General features: G+C 35.9%; 1 protein-coding gene across 11 annotated transcripts in view; it reads left to right on the top strand.

The window, feature by feature from the left end:
* ECT2 (epithelial cell transforming 2) overlaps positions 1-19,629 on the top strand; it is a 63,682-nt gene extending 44,053 nt beyond the window's left edge. For 7 of the 11 annotated variants that reach the window (XM_089910838.1, XM_089910839.1, XM_022572001.2 and 4 more), the window contains 6 exons: positions 2,756-2,894; positions 4,408-4,562; positions 14,070-14,177; positions 15,172-15,318; positions 16,782-17,049; positions 18,299-19,629. In XM_089910838.1, coding sequence (XP_089766964.1) covers positions 2,756-2,894; positions 4,408-4,562; positions 14,070-14,177; positions 15,172-15,318; positions 16,782-17,048 — 816 coding nt within the window. In that variant the 3' untranslated portion in view covers position 17,049; positions 18,299-19,629. Of the gene's footprint in view, positions 1-2,755; positions 2,895-4,407; positions 4,563-5,046; positions 5,109-14,069; positions 14,178-15,171; positions 15,319-16,781; positions 17,050-18,298 lie in introns of those variants that run through there. The other 4 variants (XM_022572038.2, XM_022572028.2, XM_089910840.1 and 1 more) reach the window with 2 other exon arrangements.
* The last annotated feature ends 670 nt before the right edge of the window (positions 19,630-20,299 follow it).

Genomic DNA, 20,299 nt, shown 5'->3' with positions numbered 1-20,299 from the left:
CTTTTTCCTGGACTCCCTCCTGACTATCTGTGGTGCACTAGCCCCTTCAGGGTGTGTTCACGCTGCCAACCCCATTCCTCTCCCTGGGATCTGACCAAAGCCCAAGCCTCAGCTCCCAGCCCCCGCCCACCCCGGCAGCTGAGTAGACAATCCTCTTGGGCTGGTGAGTGCTTGTCGGCACCGATCCTCTGTGTGGGAATCTCTCCACTTTGCCCTCTGCACCCCTGTTGCTGCGCTCTCCTCCATGGCGCTGAAGCTTCCCCCCCACCCACCCTCCTGTCTCCACCAGTGAACGGGCTTCCTAATGTGTGGAAACCTTTCCTCCTTCACAGCTCCCTCCCACTGGTGCAGGTCCCATCCCTATCCTTTTGTCTCTGTTTATTCTTTTTTCTTTTGCCCTACCCAGGTACGTGGGGGAGTTTCTTGCCTTTTGGGAGGTCTGAGGTCTTCTGCCAGCGTTCAGTAGGTGTTCTGTAGGAGTTGTTCCACATGCAGATGTATTTCTGATGTATTTGTGGGGAGGAAGATGATCTCCGTGTCTTACTCCTCCACCATCTTGAAGGTCTCCTGCACATTAGTTTTTAAAGTATAAATACAACGGAATCTTAGAGAACAAGCCAGGTACAGTTACAGCTGCAATAAAATCTCACCAAAAATTTACTTGTGTTAAAGAGTTTTGTTGTTGTGAGGTTAGTGAAAAATGGTATTTTCATTTGGTCAGTACTGTCACAAAACACAAAAGTAAAGGCAGTGAAAATACTGTACACAATTGACCTTACCCTGAACTGAGAAAGTTATAAAAAATCATGAGGCAGATAATTCTGAACTACTTGTCTCCCCTGTAATGAGAGCTTTAGCGTGCTCTGCTTTTGAGAACAGGGACTAGGTAGAGTCAATTTTTGATCATATTTTATTTGAACCTGCAGTATCATGCTCACTGAGCACCATGTAGCTGCTTAGTAGTTCTGTTTGTTTGTTTTCATTAAAGCTTTTGTAAGTTTTTCCTGTTGAGGTTCATAGGTCAGCTGGCTCCATTCATCTAATAGGTTAGGTTATCTGTACTTCCTTTGCTAATCCATTCTGGTCTTTATCCTCTTAATCCTTAGATAGTTGAGACTTACTTTAAATTTTTAAATTTTACATCCCCTTCAATTTTTGTAAAGTCTTCTACAACTGGCTCATTGACTTACCTTCCATTTTAATTCCTGCCATTGGTCATTCCTTGTAGCCTCCAAGTCTGTTATCTGATACCCTGGTTTCTTACTTCCTTCATCTTCCTGAATTCAGTGACTTTTTGTTCTACTCTCTCTTAGTCTCCATGTCAGAATCACATTAACTGTAACATTTCTATTTCTAACATTAAATTTGAACTCCAAATTTATAATTTGGACTTTTAGATTTATAAACTCTTATTCTTTAGCTTGTTTGTTTTAAAAAAAAAACAAAACTTTGAGCAAATTTGGAATGAAGAGAATGGTAAAAGTTAGAAGTATTTAAAATAGATAAGATCTAAACTGACTTCACTTAAACATGACAGGTGATGTATCTGTATTTTGAGTTTTTACCTTGATGGACTAGCATTTGTATCATCAATATTAGCACTTGTCATTGTTTTTCCTTTTTAAAAATGAACCTTAAAATTATTTATTTTGCTTAGCTAAATTAAAAGTATATTCAAATAGTACAGTGGAAATAATTATTTAAAGAATCAGCTTTTTTCATATATTAATGTAAATGGGCCTTTAATATTTGATATGTATCATAGATCTGCATCATATTTCTGCATCAATGTGAATATGATACTGACTGCCTTTTGATCTTGTCTCATTAGCCAACACAAGCTATCAACAGTACATTTTTCAGCCTTACTTTGTCATATTCATGATGATGACCAGTCAATCTCAATTCATTAGGTAGCTTAATCTAAATCATTTTGTGTTAATGTCTTTCAGTTGATGATTATAACCCCCAAAGAAATGTTCTTTTAAAAAGGCAAAATAATATACTAGGATTTCATGGAAATGAAAACAATAAATTTAAAGACCTTATAAAATTCACAGAACTCAAATACATCATGAGTCACAGGGTCCTTTCTGATTTTGCTCCTGTCTTCTCCAGCATTACTTTACCTATGTCTTCCTTTGCATGAGTTTCCAGTTTAGGTAAAGTTATATCTTAACATAGCACCTTGACTTTATAATTTGTATCAATTTTTAATGTATTATTTAGTTACTTTAATTTTCCTGTTTTTCAATAGTATGTAGGTATCATGAGAGCCAGAACCATTTCTGTATTATTCACTCCTTTATCCTCAGTGCCTTGCAAAGCATCTGAGATAATTGTGTATTCTGCTCTTACACTGAAATCAATTATCTTTTGAACCCAAGGCAGCAATCCCAGAGCAACTATTCCCCTTTCCGAATTCAAGGCCTTTTATTGAAGGTTCCTTCATCCTTTGATCCTGTTACTTCTCACAGTGCTTCTAAGTTCTTTCACACCTCTGGGATCTTTTCCATATATCCTGTTTTCCTGACTTTTGAGCTCTTCTCATATAAACATGAGCATTCCTGCTACATAGTTACATGTATGAATTTGTCACATAGTAACTATGCTTCTTATCAGATAGTAATTTTGGAATGACTGGTAGTTAAATAAGCTGCATATAGATTTATGTGATTAGTGCCATTTAACTTTTAAGCATTTGGTGTTTGTTTTTATGTTACTGACGATGACTTTTTTTTTTTTCTATAATCAGATAGCAAGAAAACGACACAAGGTTATTGGCACTTTTAGGAGTCCTCATGGCCAGACCCGACCCCCAGCTTCTCTTAAGCATATTCATCTAATGCCTCTTTCTCAGATTAAGAAGGTGCTAGACATACGAGAGACAGAAGGTATGGTCATTGGATAAACTATTGGCTAGATAAAAATAGTTTATATTCATTGAAAGTTTGATTCCCTTATATATATTTTTTAAGCTGGTATATTATCTTTAAATATTGTTGGTTAGTTCTGGCAAAGTGATTGTTCTTATACTTCAACTACATCTCTAGGAACTGGGAGATTTTTAGTTTTTTTCAAATGAAAATACTATCTCAGTCTGAAGGATATCTTCATCTCTTAAGGGACAGAGAGCTTTTAAGTGGTTACATGTCAAAATAGTGCCCATTCCCACACCAAAACTTATTTTTATTCCTTCAGAATCCAAAGACAATTGTAGTCTATTACCTGTGCCCCACAGCTTATAACCTTCCCTGTTGCCAATGGCTGTATTGTTAGGGATACACTTAGGATATGACCAGGAATAGATGTGCATGAGCAAGTACACCCAAAGTAACTATGGTAGACTCAACATGGGCTCAAATGTGTATTAAGGAAAGCTTTTACTCTATACTTTGGGAGTGTTAGAGAGGATTCTTTGAAGGCCTGAAATTGGGAAAAGTTTATACCTACTGGCGCAGTATCAGTTTTTAAAATAGTACCTAGTGATGTGCATGCCTGGCAATATTTTGCTTGTTTAGGCATATATTTTTACAGTGTAAACTGGTTCCATTACTGATCCTATCCTCAAATGATGGAAAGCTTTTAATTTATGAGAAACAATAAAAAAACCCTTGAATGGCAACTTATATTGCTATCTTTACTCAGCTGTCAAATTCTGGATTTATTAAAGGTTACCTAGAACATTCACTTAAATGATCTCTATATTTTTGGATTATAATTATGGAAGACTTCATTGTTTAAAATACATTCTGTTTTAGCATCTTGGTCATAAAACATTTTGTAACAATTTTAATATTTGAGTATTTTATTTATTTGAACTAGATTTAAATAGGTTGAATTATTGAATTATTCTTACAATGTCACTTTATTTTAAAACTTAAATTCTAGAATTCTAAGAAATGATATAATCTAATTTTTTAAAACTCCATCAAAGAAAATATGAAATGTCATGGAAAATACTGTTTACTTAACAATATCATTGTTGGTTCCTCACATGGTACATACTGTTATAATTCTTTCCAGTGTTTCAACTTAATATGATGCTATTCTTTGTCCAGTTAAAAACAGAGGGGAGGGCTTCCCTGGTGGCACAGTGGTTGAGAGTCCGCCAGCCGATGCAGGGGACACGGGTTTGTGCCCCGGTCTGGGAAGATCCCACGTGCTGCGGAGCGGCTAGGCCCGTGAGCAATGGCCGCTGAGCCTGTGCGTCCAGAGCCTATGCTCCGCAATGGGAGAGGCCGCAACAGGGAGAGGCCCGTGTAACGCAAAAAAATAAAAAGAGGGGACAGAAAAGGTAGAGAAGAGATAATTTTTTGGAATCTCATTGCTCTGAGGGAACTTGTGTTAAGTCTGTCATTTTCCAAGGAGTAACATTTAATGTTTGTGATTATTCTGGAACCCTAGATTGCCATAATGCTTTTGCCTTGCTTGTGAGGCCACCTACAGAGCAGGCAAATGTGCTGCTCAGTTTCCAGATGACATCAGAGGAACCTCCAAAAGAAAACTGGCTAAAGATGCTATGTCGACATGTAGCCAACACCATTTGTAAAGCAGATGCTGTAAGTTCTTAAACCACTATTATAATGAAAGTTTAAACTCCATGGTAATACACAGACTAAACGTGTACGTTTCTAATGACTTGTTAATTATGGATGAAGGAGAGTTTGTGTTGTGTTTATTGAGGAAAACTGATTTAAAAGTTGTTTTGGAGGAAATTTTTAAAAATATAGACACATGAAACATTTCTTTGAGTCCCTAGCTTACAGACAGGGCCTCATATATAAGGCCTCATAGCCTTACAGCTCCTTTGGCTCTGCTGTAGTGAAGCTTTTGGGACTTATAATGTATTTTCATTAGTGCTCTGTGACTTGGCTATCTGTGAGAGAGTATTTTGATCTATTGTTCTTTTATCTTATTGAGAGCAATAGGTGAATTGTAGCAAGTTGCTTTTCCTGTCAGGCAAGTTGCCAATGCAGTTTTCTTAGTCCAATCTCTTAAAATCAAATGCCATTATGAATATATAACCATTTTTATCCTGTACAGATTAAAGTGAAGATATATGAGAAAATCAAATTCTTGAAGTTAAATGACTCACCAGAAATCAGGTAGCTTGTAGTAGATCTTGGGTGAAATCTAGGTCCATTAAAAGATAATTTGGGGGCTTCCCTGGTGGCACAGTGGTTGGGAGTCTGCCTGCCGATGCAGGGGACACGGGTTCGTGCCCCGGTCCGGGAAGATCCCACATGCCGTGGAGCAGCTAGGCCTGTGAGCTATGGCCGCTGAGCCTGCACGTCCGGAGCCTGTGCTCCGCAAACGGGAGAGGCCACAACAGTCAGAGAGGCCCACATACCGCAAAAAAAAAAATAATAATAATTTGATTTCTTCATTATATATGGGAGAGACTTGTGATAGATATAGATCCCTTCATCTTTGCACAAATGACGTAGATGGAGGAGAATGTATAGACAGATAACCTTTTCCAGTATAGTACTTGGACATTTCCTGTGGGAATAAAACATTCAGTTTATTATAGTTAAATCTGATCTTAAAGACATTGAGGTATAATTATTATTGCTTATAAAGTAAATACTTTATTAAAAGTATTTACCTAACTGTTTAGAAAAATTAACAGACTTTCAAATTTTATGTTTTTTAATTGAAATATAGTTGATTTACAGCATTGTGTTAGTTTCTGGTGTACAGCAAAGTGATTCAGTTATACATATACACACATATTCTTTTTCATTATGGTTTATTATAGGATACTGAATATAGTTCCCTGTGCTATACAGTAGGACCTTGTTGTTTATCTATTTTATATATAGTAGTTTGTATCTGCTAATCCCAAACTCCTAGTTTATCCCTCTCCCACCCCCGTTCCCCTTTGGTAACCATAAGTTTTTACATTTTCTATGTCTGTGAGTCTGTTTCTTTTTCGTAAGTAAGTTCATTTATGTCATATTTTAGATTCCACATATAAGTGATATCATATGGTATTTGTCTTTTCTCTTTGTGATTTACTTCATTTAGTATGATAATTTCTAGGTCCATCCATGTTGCTGCATGGCATACTTTCATTCTTTTTCATGGCTGAGGGGTAGTCAGTCCATTTTTAAAAATTTTTTTCTTTTTAAATTAATTAATTATTTATTTTTGGCTGCATTGGGTCTTTGCTGCTGCGCACGGGCTTTTTTCCTAGCTGTGGCGAGTGGGGGCTACTCTTCGTTGCTGTGCACAGGCTTCTCATTGTGGTGGCTTCTCGTTGCAGAGCATGGGCCCTAGGCACGTGGGCTTCAGTAGTTGTAGCTCGCCACCAAAGAAGTCCCTATTCCATTTTGTATATATACCACATCTTCTTTATCCATTCATCTGTCAATGGACATTTAGGTTGCTTCCATGTCTCAGCAATTGTAAATTGTGCTGCTGTGGACATTGGGGTGCATGTATCTTTGAATTATAGTTTTCTCTGGATATATGCCCAGGAGTGGGATTCCTAGGTCATACGATAACTCTATTTTTAGTTTTTTTAAGGAACCTCCATACTGTTTTCATAGTGGCTACACCAGTTTACATTCCAACCAACAGTGTAGGAGGGTTCCCTTTTTCTCCACACCCTTTCTGGGATTTGTTATTTGTAGACTTTTTAATGATGGCCATTCTGACTGGTGTGAGGGGTACCTCATTGTAGGTTTGATTTTCATTTCTCTAATAATTAGTGATGTTGAGCATCTTTCCATGTGCCTCTTGGCCATCTGTATGTCTTCTTTGGAGAAATGTTTATTTAGGTCTTCTGCCCAGTTATTGATTGGGTTGTTTTCTTGTTATAGAGTTGTATGAACTATTTGTATATTTTGGAAGTTAATCCCTTGTTGATTGAATCGTTTGCAAATATTTTCTCCCCTTCTGTAGGTTGTCTTTTCTTTATATGGTTTCCTTCCTATGTGAAAGCTTATAAGTTTGATTAGGTCCAATTTGTTTATTTTTGCCTTTATTTCTATTGCCTTGGGAGACTGACCTAAGAAAACATTGGTACAATTTATGTCAGAATGTTTTGCCTGTGTTCTCTTCTAGGAGTTTTATGGTGTCTTGTCTTATATTTAATTCTTTACCATTTTGAGTTTATTTTTATGTATGGCGTGAGGGTGTCTTCTCACGTCATTGATTTACATACAGCTGTCCAGCTTTCCCAGCACCAGTTGCTGAAGAGAGTGTCTTTTCTCCATTGTATATTCTTGCCTCCTTTATCAAAGATTAATTGACTGTAGGTATGTTGGTTTATTTCTGGGCTCTCTGTTCTGTTCCATTGATCCATATGTCTGTTTGGGGGCCAGTACAACACTGTTTTGATTACTGTAGCTTTGTAGTATTCTCTGAAGACTGAGAGGGTTATGCCTCCAGCCTTGTTATTTTTCCTCAGGATTGCTTTGGTAATTCTGTTTTTTTTATGGTTCCATATAAATATGAGAACTATTTGTTTTAGTTCTGTGAAAAATGTCATGAGTAACTTGATAGGGATTGCATTAAATCTGTAGATTGCTTTGGGTAGTATGGCCGTTTTAACAATATTAATTCTTCCAATCAAGAGCATGATTTCATTTCTTTGAATCATCTTCAGTTTCCTTTAACAATTTTCTAGCGTTCTCAGCATATAAATCTTTGACCTCCTTGGTCAGGTTTATTCCTAAATATTTTGTGTGTGTATGATGTGGTTTTAAAAGGGATTTTTTTCTTTTTCTTTTTTTAACTTTCTGATATTTCATTGTTAGCGTAAAGAAATACAACAGATTTCTGTATGTTAACCTTGTATCATTACCTTGCTGAATTTATCAGTTCTAATAGTTTTTGTGTGGAGTCTATAGGGTTTTTTATATTTAGTGTCATGTCATCTGCATGTAATGACAGTTTTACCTCTTTTCCAATTTTGATACATTTTATTCCTTTTTCTTGTCCATTGCTGTGGCTCAGACTTCCAATCCTATATTGAATAGAAGTGGTGAGAGTGGGCACCCTTGTCTTGTTCCAGATTTTAGCGGGGAGGCTTTCAGCTTTTCACCATTGAGTATTATCTTGGCTGGGGGTTTGTCAAAACAGCTTTTATTATGTTGCAGTATGTTCCCTCTATACCCACTTTGGTAAAAGTTTTTATCATGAATGGACATTGAATTTTATCAGATGCTTTTCCTGCATCTATTGAGATGATCATGTGTTTTTTGTCTTTTCTTTTGTTGATGTGGTGTTATCACACTGATATTTGTATGTCGAACCATCTTTGTGACCCTGGGATGAATCCAACTTGATTGTGGTATATGATCTTGTTTTTATGTGTTGTTGGATTTGGTTTGCTAATATTTTGTTGAGAATTTTTTCATTTTTATTCATCAAAGATATTGGCCTTTAATTTTCTTTTTTGGTATTGTTTTTGGTTTTGGTATCAGGGTGATGGTGGCTTTCTAGAATGCCTTTGGGAGTGTTCCCTTTTCAATCTTTTGGTGGAAGAGTTTGGGGAGGGTTTTTATAAGTTCTTCTTTGTATGCTTGGCAGAATTCCTCAGTGAAGCCATCTGGTCCTGACTTCGGTTTGCAGGGAGTTTTTTCATTACATATTGTATTTCACATCTAGTGAATGGTCTGTTCAAATTTTCTTTGCTCTTCATTCAGTTTTGGTGGGTTGTATGTTTCTAGAAAATTGTACATTTTTTCTAGGTTGTTGAATTTGTTGGCATATAATTGTTCATAGTATTGTCTTATGGTTTTTTAAATTTCTGTTGTACTGGTTGTTATTTCTCCTCTTTCATTTCTTATTTTGTTTATTTGGGTCCTCTGTTCTTGATGAGCCTGAAGAGAGGTTTGTTGATTTTGTTTACCATTTCAAAGAACCAGCTCTTTTCTTCTGTTTTTTAATCTATATTTTATTTATTTTCTCTCTGATCTTTATTATTTCCTTCCTTATAAGAACTTCTTTTGCTGCATGCCATAGATTTTGTATGGTTGTGTTTTTATGTCATATGTTTCAAGGTATCTTCTGATTTCCTCTTTGATTGCATCATCAACCCATTGGTTTTTGTAGCATGCTTTTTAGTCTCCATGTAATCATTTTTTTCTTATTTCTCTTTTTGTGGTTGATTTCTAGTTTCACGCCTTTGTGGTCAGAAAAGATGCTTGAAATAATTTCTATCCTCTTAAATTTGTTCAGGCTTGTTTTTTGTCCTAGTATGTGGTTTGTCTTAGAGATTATTCCATGTGCACTTAAAAAGAATGTGTATTCTGGTTTTTTTGGATGTAATGTCCCGAAAATATCAATTAAGCCTAACTGTTCTATTGTATCATTTAGGATCTCTCTTGCCTTACTGATTTTTATACCTGGAAGATCTGTCCATTGGTGTGAGTGAGGTGTTAAAAGTCTCTTACTATTGTATTCCTGTCAATTTCTCCCTTTATGTCTGTTACCATTTGCTTTTTGTATTTAGGTGCTCCTATACTGCATATGTTAACAAGTGTTATGTTAATGAGTGTAATAGCCTCTTCTTGTATTGACCCTTTTATCATTATAGAGTGTCCTTTATTATCTTTATTACATTAGTTTTAGAGTCTGTTTTGTCTGATAGGAGTATTGCTAGACCCACTTTCTTGTCATTTCTGTTTGCATGAAATATCTTTTTCCATCTCATCACTTTCAATCTATGTGTGTCCTTCGCCCTAAAGTGGGTCCCTTGTAGGCAGCATATTGTAAGCTCCTGTTTTTTTATTCAATCTTCCACTCTATGTCTTTTTATTAGAGAATTTAGTCCATTGACATTTTAGGTAATTATTGGTAGATATGTATTTATTGCCATTTTAAATCTTGTTTTCTAGTTGATTTTGTATTTCTTCTTTGTTCCTTTTTGTTTTTCATTTTGTAGTTTGATGGTTTTCTTTTGTATTACGCTTTTGTTCTGTTCTTTTTGGTTTTTGTGAATCTGTTGTATATTTTTCATACTCTCTTCCCCCACATTTTATGATTTTGATGTCCTCTTTTACATCTTCATGTTTATTCTTTTGGTGTTCATTGTAGTTATCATTGTTTTCACAAAAATTTATTTTTTTAATCTGTATACTGGCTTATTTAAGTGATTTACTTTCCAGTTGAGATATTTCTCTTCCCTCTAGATTCTTGCTTCTTTTCTATTTAAAGAAGACCTTTCAATACTCCTATTAGGATAGGTTTAATATTGCTGTATTCTTTTAGTTTTTGCTTGTCTGAGAAATTCTTTATCTCTCCTTCTATCCTAAGTGATAATCTTGCTGGCTAGAGTATCCTGGGTTGCAGCTTCTTCTCTTTCAAGACTTTGAATATATCTTGCCACTCCCTTCTGGTCTTCAGTGTTTCTGTAGAGAAATCAGCTGATAGCCTTATGTGGTTTCCCTTGTAATTAACGCTTTGTTTTTCTCTTGCTGCCTTTAGAACCCTCATATCTTTTAACTTTTGCCATTTTAATTATAATATGTCTTGGTGTAGGTCTGTTTGGGTTCTTCTTGTTTGGGGCCCTCTGTGTTTCCTGTACCTGGGTATCTGTTTCCTTCTTTATATTTGGGAAGTCATCAGCCATAATTTCTTCAAATAAATTTTTTTTTTTTGCAGTACGCGGGCCTCTCACTGTTGTGGCCTCTCCCGTTGCGGAGCACAGGCTCCGGATGCGCAGGATCAGCGGCCATGGCTCATGGGCCTAGCCGCTCCGTGGCATGTGGGATCTTCCCAGACCAGGGCACGAACCCATGTCCGCTGCATCGGCAGGCAGACTCTCAACCACTGCGCCACCAGGGAAGCTCCAAATAAATTTTTGATCCCCTTTTCTCTTTGTTTTCCTTCTGGGATCCCTATTATGCATAGATCTGGATACTTTATATTATCCCATAGGTCTTGTTTATTGCTTTCCTTTTTTTTTTCATTTGTGTTTCTGTCTGCTGTTCTGATTGGGTGATTTCCATTATTCTATCTTCCAGATCACTTATAAGTTCTTTTGCATTATCCAGTTTGTTGTTGATTGCCTCGAGTTCAGCTTTTGTTTTGGCAAATGAGTTTTCTAATTTAATTGCCTCCTTTCTATAGTTTTTAGTTCCTTTTTACAGTAATGTGCATTTCTATTGATAGACTTGCTTAATTACTTCAGTATTTTCATTACCTCCTTTTTGGACTCGGGATCGGCTAGACTGCAGATGTCTGTTTCATTGTTCTTTCAGGGGAATTCTCTTGGTCTTTTAATTGCGAGTGTTTCCTCTGCTTCATTTTACTTCTATTTCTCTGACTGTGTGAATTAAGGAGAAATAGTTATCTGCTGTGATCTTGAAGGGCTGTTTTTTGTGTTTCCCTGTGTAGCCCTCGTGAGTGTAATATTTTTGTGCAAGGGCTGTTTTTATTATGGATGTCTGCCACATTTTTCTTTAGTGTGTGTTAGCTGTTATCCCCTTGATAGGGGGTATGATTGTACCGTGATGATCAGAGCCTGCACTGATGTTGAGCATGGCCTCCTCTTTGCTCTTTGGTTGTCACAGCTCTGTCAGGGGCAGGGTCTGCACCCCAGTTGTTGGAGTAGATGCCACCAGCTCTCTTTCTGGACTGGTGTGAGGTAGTTGGGCTTGAATGCCCCTGCTGGGAGAGGAACCCCTGATTATTCCTCTGCAGAAGCTGTCTACTGGGAAGTCGCTCTGTGGTTTTGCTTGTTACCTGTCGTGTTGGCTCACCAATGTATACTGTCTTTGGCACTGCCCTCAGTCTCACCTCAACCATGGGAATTCAGACAGTAAGCTGGGGTATCCCTCAGGTGCTGTGCTCACAAAGCCACTAGCATAGATCTTTTGACATGGAACCACTGAGTTCAAGCACTGGTATACCATGGTCGTGCACCTGGACTGGGTCAAGCACCTGGACCCACCGTAGGAGCTACTGAGTCAGCCCAGACCCCGACCCTGCCTCTGTGTGTGAGCGCCAGCAGAGCCTGCTACCGCCAGACCTGCCCCAGCCACAGGAGCGCCAATAATCTACTCTGATGTCCTGCAGGCACTGAGTTTACAAAGCTGTCTCAGATGCACAAATCTGCAGATATCACAGCTGCTGGAACACTCAGATTTCAACCCTGCTTCTGAAGTTGTGCGGCCGCTGGCCATAGGCTAGGGTTTCAGCCCTGCCTCCATGTGTGGGCAGCTCACCCAAGCTTGCTCGCTCCCAAATCATAGAGGCAGAGCCTCACCCTCTGTGAGCACACCGAGAATGAGGCTGCTGTTCCAGGCCCCGCCCCTCCCTTCGAGCTTGCAGGTTAACAATGGGACATCAGTGACAGATCTGGGCTCCTTCTTGTGCGTGCCCCTGTTTGCACCTGTGGACCACACTCCAGCCTCTTCAGGCTGTCTCCATGCAGCCAATGCCAGTCTTCTCAGGTCTGTCCTCTGAAGCCCAAGTTTTAGCACTCAGCCCCTGTGTGTACCAGCAGATGTGGGTCCTAGGCTAGGGATTGCAGTGAGATGGCCAGGGCCTTCTGTGCAGGTCTCTCTATGTTCTTCTTGTTGCACACTGGCTGCAGCACTCTCCTCCAAGCTTCTGAAGCTCCCTTTCTCTCCCCACTGATCTCCCCTGCTGGTAAAGCGGCTTCCCATGGTGAGGGAACCTTTCCTCTTTCACAGCACCCTCCCAGGGGCACAGATCCTGTCCCAATTCCCGTTTTCTTTCTTTCACCCTACCCTGTTAGGTGGTCATCTTTCTTGCATTTTGGTTTTATGAGATCTTTTGCTGGCATTCAGCAGGTATACTGTAAGAATTATTCCACATGTAGATGTATTTGTGGTATATTTGTGGGAAGAGGTGAGTTCCACTTCCTTCTATTCCACCACCTCCTCTGGCCCTTGATTTGTTTGTTTTTTAAAAATTTCTGTGGGGGGCTTCCCTGGTGGCACAGTGGTTGAGCGTCCGCCTGCCAATGCAGGGGACGCGGGTTCGTGCCCCAGTCCGGGAAGATCCCACATGCCGCAGAGCGGCTGGGCCCATGAGCCATGGCTGCTGAGCCTGCGCATCCGGAGCCTGTGCTCTGCAACGGGAGAGGCCACAGCAGTGAGAGGCCCGCGTACCGCCAAAAAAAAAAAAAAAAAATTCTGTGGGCCAAGAATATGTTGTTATAAATAAAGGATTGTTCCACAAAAAGGTTCATAGAAGGAAATACAGTGCTAGTGTGTACAACAGAGTGCTGATGAGAAAAGAGATGCAGACAGCTTTTTGTAAAGCCAAAAAACTGCTCATTATAAGGAAGAATTTTTTCTCATAGTTCTAGATATCCATATATAAAATGGATTTCTGCAGTATAGTGATTGCCTATTATAGAGATTACTCCTGCATTTTTCACAATGTCTGACTACATGGCTTATGCAGTCCTTTCTAAATTTATAACCATGATTCTGAAATGTAAACGGTTAATGGAAAAATTTCCTTAAAATAAAATCTATTGAATTACTAGCCACAGGATGGCTAATAATTCTAGAACTGAAATATAAACAGTTAATGAAAATATTTCATAAAGTAAAATTAACCACAAGATGGCAGCAAACATTTAACTATATCCTGATTTATACTGTGTTAAACCACAGAATTCTTCCCAGTTGTGAAATTTTGTTACTAAGAAATGTTTGTAAATTCAGATATTAGGCAACTGCAGTTGAGCTCTTTCCTACATTTCAAATATTATGCATAGTAAATTTTTTAAAAGCCCTGAGTCAGTGCCTTATCATTTGAGAACTTTTGCCATGTTGAAGAGAAAATATTTCTGTACTCACACACACACACACACACACACACACACACACACACACTGTAAAAAATATAAAAATCTGATTCTTTGAATCAGTTCTTGTTCTTCTGTTGTATACTTTTTGAGGCCTTAAATAAATTTCAGAGTAGAAATTATATCAAACACATCAGAAATCTTGAGTAGCTTCATTTATATATGCTCCCTATGTGAGCATATAAGTTCTTAAAGGTTTGATTTTAGGAACAGTTGTGTATTTTTATTTTGTTTATTTTAAAATAAAAATATTAATTTTCAACAGGAGAATCTTATTTATACTGCTGATCCAGAATCCTTTGAAGTAAATACGAAAGATATGGACAGTACATTGAGTAGAGCATCTAGAGCAATAAAAAAGACTTCAAAAAAGGTGAGTCTTAGTGAAATTATTATTCAGCATATCTCCAAAATGTATTTTTCAGAGTATATTAAAATAGTATTGCCATAGACATCAGGTAGTGTATAAAATAAAGCTGTTTTTGGTTCTAGGCAATGGCCTACAGAGATAATAGTTTAGCTCAGTGAATTCTTTGGCACAGTAATTATAACAAATTGTTATCCTTCCCATTTTAGTTACTATGATACTTCTGATGGTGTTTTAGGTATAGATACGTGTGCATTCATGTTAGAAATTGCATTTAACATGAATTGCATTCAGGTTAAAAATCAGATATTTTTCAGCAAAGGGCACACAGTAGAGTCAGGAAACCTGGGATCTATTCCTTACCATAAGTGTGTTTCAGACTTCTAATGATGAAGATAGCTTTGTTACTTACCTTACAGCATTGAAGTTGTTGAGGACTACACAAGTATGTTGGTAATAGGGCTTTTTAAAAGTAGAACTAGACTTTTAATTTTACAGGTAAAATTTTGCAACTGTAGTCTACTTGCTAGGTTTATTAGTCTTGGTGTTTTCCTTGCCTTTGAGGGGAGGCTTTATACTTTAATCATCATTTATCTCTGCATTTAACATGTATGATGTATAATAGATAAACATGTTAACAGTGATGATTCAAATAAACTCCTACACTTTTTCAATTAAAGAAATTGAGGTTTAAGTGACTTTGGATCAAAGATCTCACAACTAAATTGTAGCAAAATCAGATAACACCCAGGTTTCTTCTCTCATGCCAAATTTTCCCTCCCACTTTCTCCTGCTGGACTAGTGTAGGTGCTCTATGAAACCAAGATGGAGTAATCTACAATGTACTACATTTTCTCACTGCTTTGTCCAAAGAGATTCTAATTTTGCTATATACTTTTTATAGAAAAACTTTTGGTGTGAATTTGGCTTTGTTTACATATAATTGTTCTAATCAGTTAGATTTGTCTAGGTTTTTTAATTAATTGTAATTTAACTCTAGGTTACAAGAGCATTCTCTTTCTCCAAAACTCCGAAAAGAGCTTTACGAAGGGCTCTTATGACATCCCAAAGTTCGGTGGAGGGAAGAAGTCCTTCTAGCAATGATAAGCATGTAATGAGTCGTCTGTCTAGCACATCTTCGTTAGCAGTAAGTGATTTTGATTTAATGGGCTAAATGACCCCAAATTTATGAAGTTGGTGTGGAATTTGTTAACTTTTTAAAGACGGAAATATTAATATCTCCATCAATTTTTTGGATATATCTAAGCATCTGACCTCTTTACTGGGTTAGGTAACTGAGAAAACCTCACTTAATGAACTAGAGACTTACTTAATGTGTAGTTTGATATGAAATTTTACTGGGATTGAGTTGTAGGTCTCTAAGAAACATGTTTCAATCTGGCCTATCACTTTACTGATGTAAATAGCCATGGTTCTATTTATAGATTGGCTCCAGTAATATAGCAGAGACTGAGTTTTATTTCTTTCATTATTTCTGTGATGAGTATATAATCTCTGAAGCTGTGAATATCAAAGGATGATATGGGTTCTAAATTCATGTATATATTTTTAAATGTTTCCTGAGCAATCCAAATTCCCAACAGTGTCAGAATTTTAGTCATTTAATTAATATTAAGGGCATTTCTAACATTTATTACTGTCACTAAATAGTGATGTATCTGTCCTTTGTAAAAATTATTAACCTTACCTACTAAGGTTAAGAAAAGCAAGTGACTGTCACTTCTTAGCTGTATGTCCTTCAGCAAGTTTCCTATTCTCTCTTATCCCCATTTTTGCAGATGAGAGAAAAGAGGTTAATAGTACTTACCTATGGTGTTATTGTAGAGAGTAAATACACACACACACTCACGTATAATGTGATTTTGTACTCAAAGGCAGTTTGAGTAGTGGTTAAGAGCATGAACTCTGGAACTCACATGTTCAAATCCCAGTTCTGCTATTTGCTAGCTGTGTGACTTTTGTCAGCTTATTAGAGATCTTCCTGTTTCAATTTCACTGTCTGTAAAATGAATCTAAAGTAGTAGTTGTAAGGATTAAATAAGTTAATATACACAAAGGGAGTGCTTTGGTGTTTTATAAATGGTTACCTTTAATTGTTAAAGTTTATACAGAAAAGGCACATAATGCTTAATAACTTATTTTTTATAAAGCTAGTTAAGTCGTTAGTTAATATACATCAAAGGTTACAGCTAATATGAGTATGTTTATACAGAACTTTTAATCAAGATTAACCTTCCAGTGAGAGAGAAGTTGTACTTAGTTGATGATATAAATTTTTGCAAAGAAATTTGATTAATGAAAAATATATTGAAATTGACAAAGTTTAGCATTCATTTACTAAAATCGGACTGTAAGCTTTCTGAAGTCCAAAGTACTATCCCTTGTTTATTTTCTGCATTTATAGTAACTATTATAAACATTATTGCTTTTCAAATGAAGATAATTGGATTTAATAGAAGAATTTTGGAAAATTAATATATATTATTTATGGTTTTGTCAATTTTATGTAGACAACATAAATAAGAAGTACCTAAAATATCTTTAAGACGTTCATGTCCTCTTCTCAATTGCCTATTTCTGTTCTAACAGATTACCCATTCTGTTTCCACAAGCACTATAATTGGATTTACTAAGCATGGTTATGTTCAGCGCTCAAACTCTACTGGTGGGCGCTCTCAAAACTCCTGGTTTCGATCTATACGTCATTCTGCCTCACGAGCTAGTTTTTCAGAGATGCTAGAAGGAAATACTGAGTTTTCAAATTTCAAAAAAAGTTCTATCCAAGTCATCTTTGACATTTGTGAAGAATTAGGAGATATGCCAACCAGTAATGGGAACAAGCCTCGTGAAGTTTAATGTGAGCTTATTAGCTATTTGAAGTTTGCATTTGTGAAAAAAGAAAGTATTTTTCTCCACTGAATTACTTATTAGGTGGGTGGGGACTTTTGAATTCACAACTTTATAACTGCTTTGAATTCACAACATAGGCTTAATAGAGTTTCTTTGCTTATTGGCACATAAAGATATGTTTGCAAGGTAATTTACTCATAAGTCCAGAAAAAATCAGTCCCATTAGAGATTTTCTTATTTATGAAAATGATTATTTAAAAAATAGTAGTAATTGTCCTGTGAAGTGGATTTATATTACAGATCTGATTCTTAATCTTAGATTTATGACATTTATGTAAAATTTATGCTTTTAATATGGCAAATCGTAAAGGTTTTACCTGAGGAAAATGTAAACTATTATACTATCTACTTAAATCATTTCTTTGCTATCACTTGAATGGTAATACTTTACCAACCTAGCTCTTTAAACACTTCATTTTATTTACTACCTAATTGATGAGAATTTATAGCTACTACCTTGCTGGCTCTAAGTTTAGTTACAGTTAGCCATTAATATCTCTAAAATAAAACAGTACCTTTATAATTTGTTTTGATTTACACCCCCTCTTGAGTGTTTGGTATTCATGTCTGTGTTTCTTTGTTATTAAAAATCTGATGATATTTAACTTTGACACTCTGAAACAATAAGTTTAGACAGCTTAGTATATTAATAATCTCTATTATCAGAAGCACTGCTGTTTTGCTCAATTTTTACATGGAGCAAAATCATACATACACACAAACACATACAGACATAAAAATATGGGTTGCATACATAATATAAAAACTCTTTCGGAGTTTATGACTTTTAATTTAGAAAATTATTTCCCATGAAGTAATTTTACTCCTCTTAATTCTGCTTTATGATTAAGAAGAAACCACTAGGGTTTGTCTTTTTAACCTCAAAACTTATACTCTAATTTATAATTTAAAAAAAATCTGAAACACTAAGCATATATCTGTTTCAACTGAGTTCATATGTAGTAAACTAGTCTATCCATTTGTTTCTTGTTTTCAGAATGCTAAAATAGTTTTAATTATGTGTTCTCCCCACCCTTCCCCCTAATTTTAAGTTTATTTAAAGAGTTTAGATTTTTCAGATGTCTTAATTGTTATGATAATTTGTAAAATGTAAAAATGACATGTATGATAACTAAACTGTATATTACAATTTTTAAAAGAAAAAATTTTAAATACACAATATTTTGTCTTTACAGGGCATCCCATCTCCTTCCCTTGTCAGCCTTCCTTCCTTCTTTGAAAGGAGAAGTCATACTTTAAGTAGATCTACAACTCATTTGATATGAAGCTTAAAAAAATCTTAATTTGTAGAAACTTTTAAACAACCTCATATTCAAATAAGAAACTGACTTAAATGGTACTTGTCGTTAGCACTTGGTGAACGCTGGAAAGAAGGTAACACTAAACTATGCCATTTTATTTTCTTCTTGAAAGAGTAAGATTAACCTCTTACATTTTTTGAGTTAATTCATGTAAAAAATTATATTGATTTTGATGTAATTTTTCTCTTTGTTGAATGCAATTGAAGACCAATCATTTAAGTTATTCATGATATTAGTAACTTTGCCACGTGATACAGTAAATAAATTTTATTGGCTGACGCCAAATACTGCTGTGAATCTCTTTGTATAGTGTCCATGAATGAATTTTTGGAAATAAATATCTGTGTATCTCAATTTGTTCAGAAATTAAGTGATACCACAGTACTTACTAGATAAAAACCTGCATAGATCTCTGAATAGTGGGTTCTTGGTCCACATGTGCTGTTTAAAGTAGTTATTTAACTGCTCCTTTTGCAGTTTATTTTATAAATAAAGATACAGCATGTGGATTTTAAAGATTTGCCACTATTAACAAGAATAACAGTTAAAGGAGATGGTTTCAAAATACGCTTGCAAATTGAGATAAGGGCAGAAAGATTAGAAAATAATGTATATTTTGAACAAACATGATACTGGTGTATACTTGTAGCTGTTTAAGGGACAATATACTTATGATGATTTTAGCCACTAGCAAATCTTGATTTAGTTTGACAGTGTGTGGAATTTCATTTTGAAGGATAAGACCATGGGGAAATTGTGGTAAAGATTGTTTATATTCTTTATGAAATAATTCTAAAGTTGGCTAACCTGCTGTAAAATACATAGATATGTGTATGGTCAAATTTTTATCATGGCCTCATAATTAAGTGTAAAACTGAAATGCATTTATTTGCTTTTGTAAAATACTTTTCAAACCCTGATGTTATCTTTCACAGTAGTCTTTTTTTTAGTCAGTAATACAAATTAATCAAGTTCCTATGAATAAATGCATTTTTATTTCCTACCTGTTTAAGGAGTACTGCAAATGTTTAATTGTCACTTAACAATTTTCAGTTATCAGTTATAATAGTTTAACTGACTATATAGATTTTTTTCTATGCCACATATGTACCACTTTTAAATAGTAAATGATCCTTTATTGCTATATTTTAAAAGCAGTTGTATTAGGAAGAACTTTGTAAATAAATACTTAAAACTCAAGTATATTTTATGTTTCATGTTTTAAACAGTTCTTTCAGACAAATTTTCATAAGCCAGTATGAATGCTTATATCAACCTTTGCTCTGTTGTGTATTTGCTTGCATATTTATTGCTTATTCCTCCCTCTATTAGTATTTGTAAGCATTATGTATACTGGGCAATGTGTAAGTTAGGAGTCGTTAATCTGGAATCTACTTTGCAGAATGGAGGTAGTGAATCCTATGATAGTTTATATAAAATTTTGAGTTTATGTGCATGTATGCATTTTTTCTGGCAGAAAATACACAACTTTTATCATTGTATTGGGATGGAGGGAGCTATGGTTGCCTCCAAAGATGTGGGTTTTCCAGGGAGAGGAAGTGATGTGAGAAAAGGCATGAACTTGGAAATGTATTGGATGTTCACTGGCAAAGCGTAGCAGGTAGTTAATTTTAACTTTAAAGGGAGCTTTAAAGTCCATGTGGGAAGGTACTATTACCCAGGAGTGTGGATGCAGGAAGATGTGAGCAAATTGGAACTCGTTACTGCAACAGAATACCACAATTCTCACAGACATATTTCTAGAGGAATGTAACTTATTAATACTGATACAGGAAGAAATAGAACACATATAAATGTTCCTATAAACACTATAGAAATGGAATCCACATTTTAAATTATTCCTAGAAAAAAATC

The sequence above is a fragment of the Delphinapterus leucas genome, chromosome 4 (genome assembly GCF_059928025.1).
Source record: "Delphinapterus leucas isolate spDelLeu-1000000601 "Yukka" chromosome 4, BTC_Dleu_Yukka2, whole genome shotgun sequence".
Taxonomy (NCBI): domain Eukaryota; kingdom Metazoa; phylum Chordata; class Mammalia; order Artiodactyla; family Monodontidae; genus Delphinapterus; species Delphinapterus leucas.
This window is presented reverse-complemented; position numbering and strand designations above follow the sequence as displayed.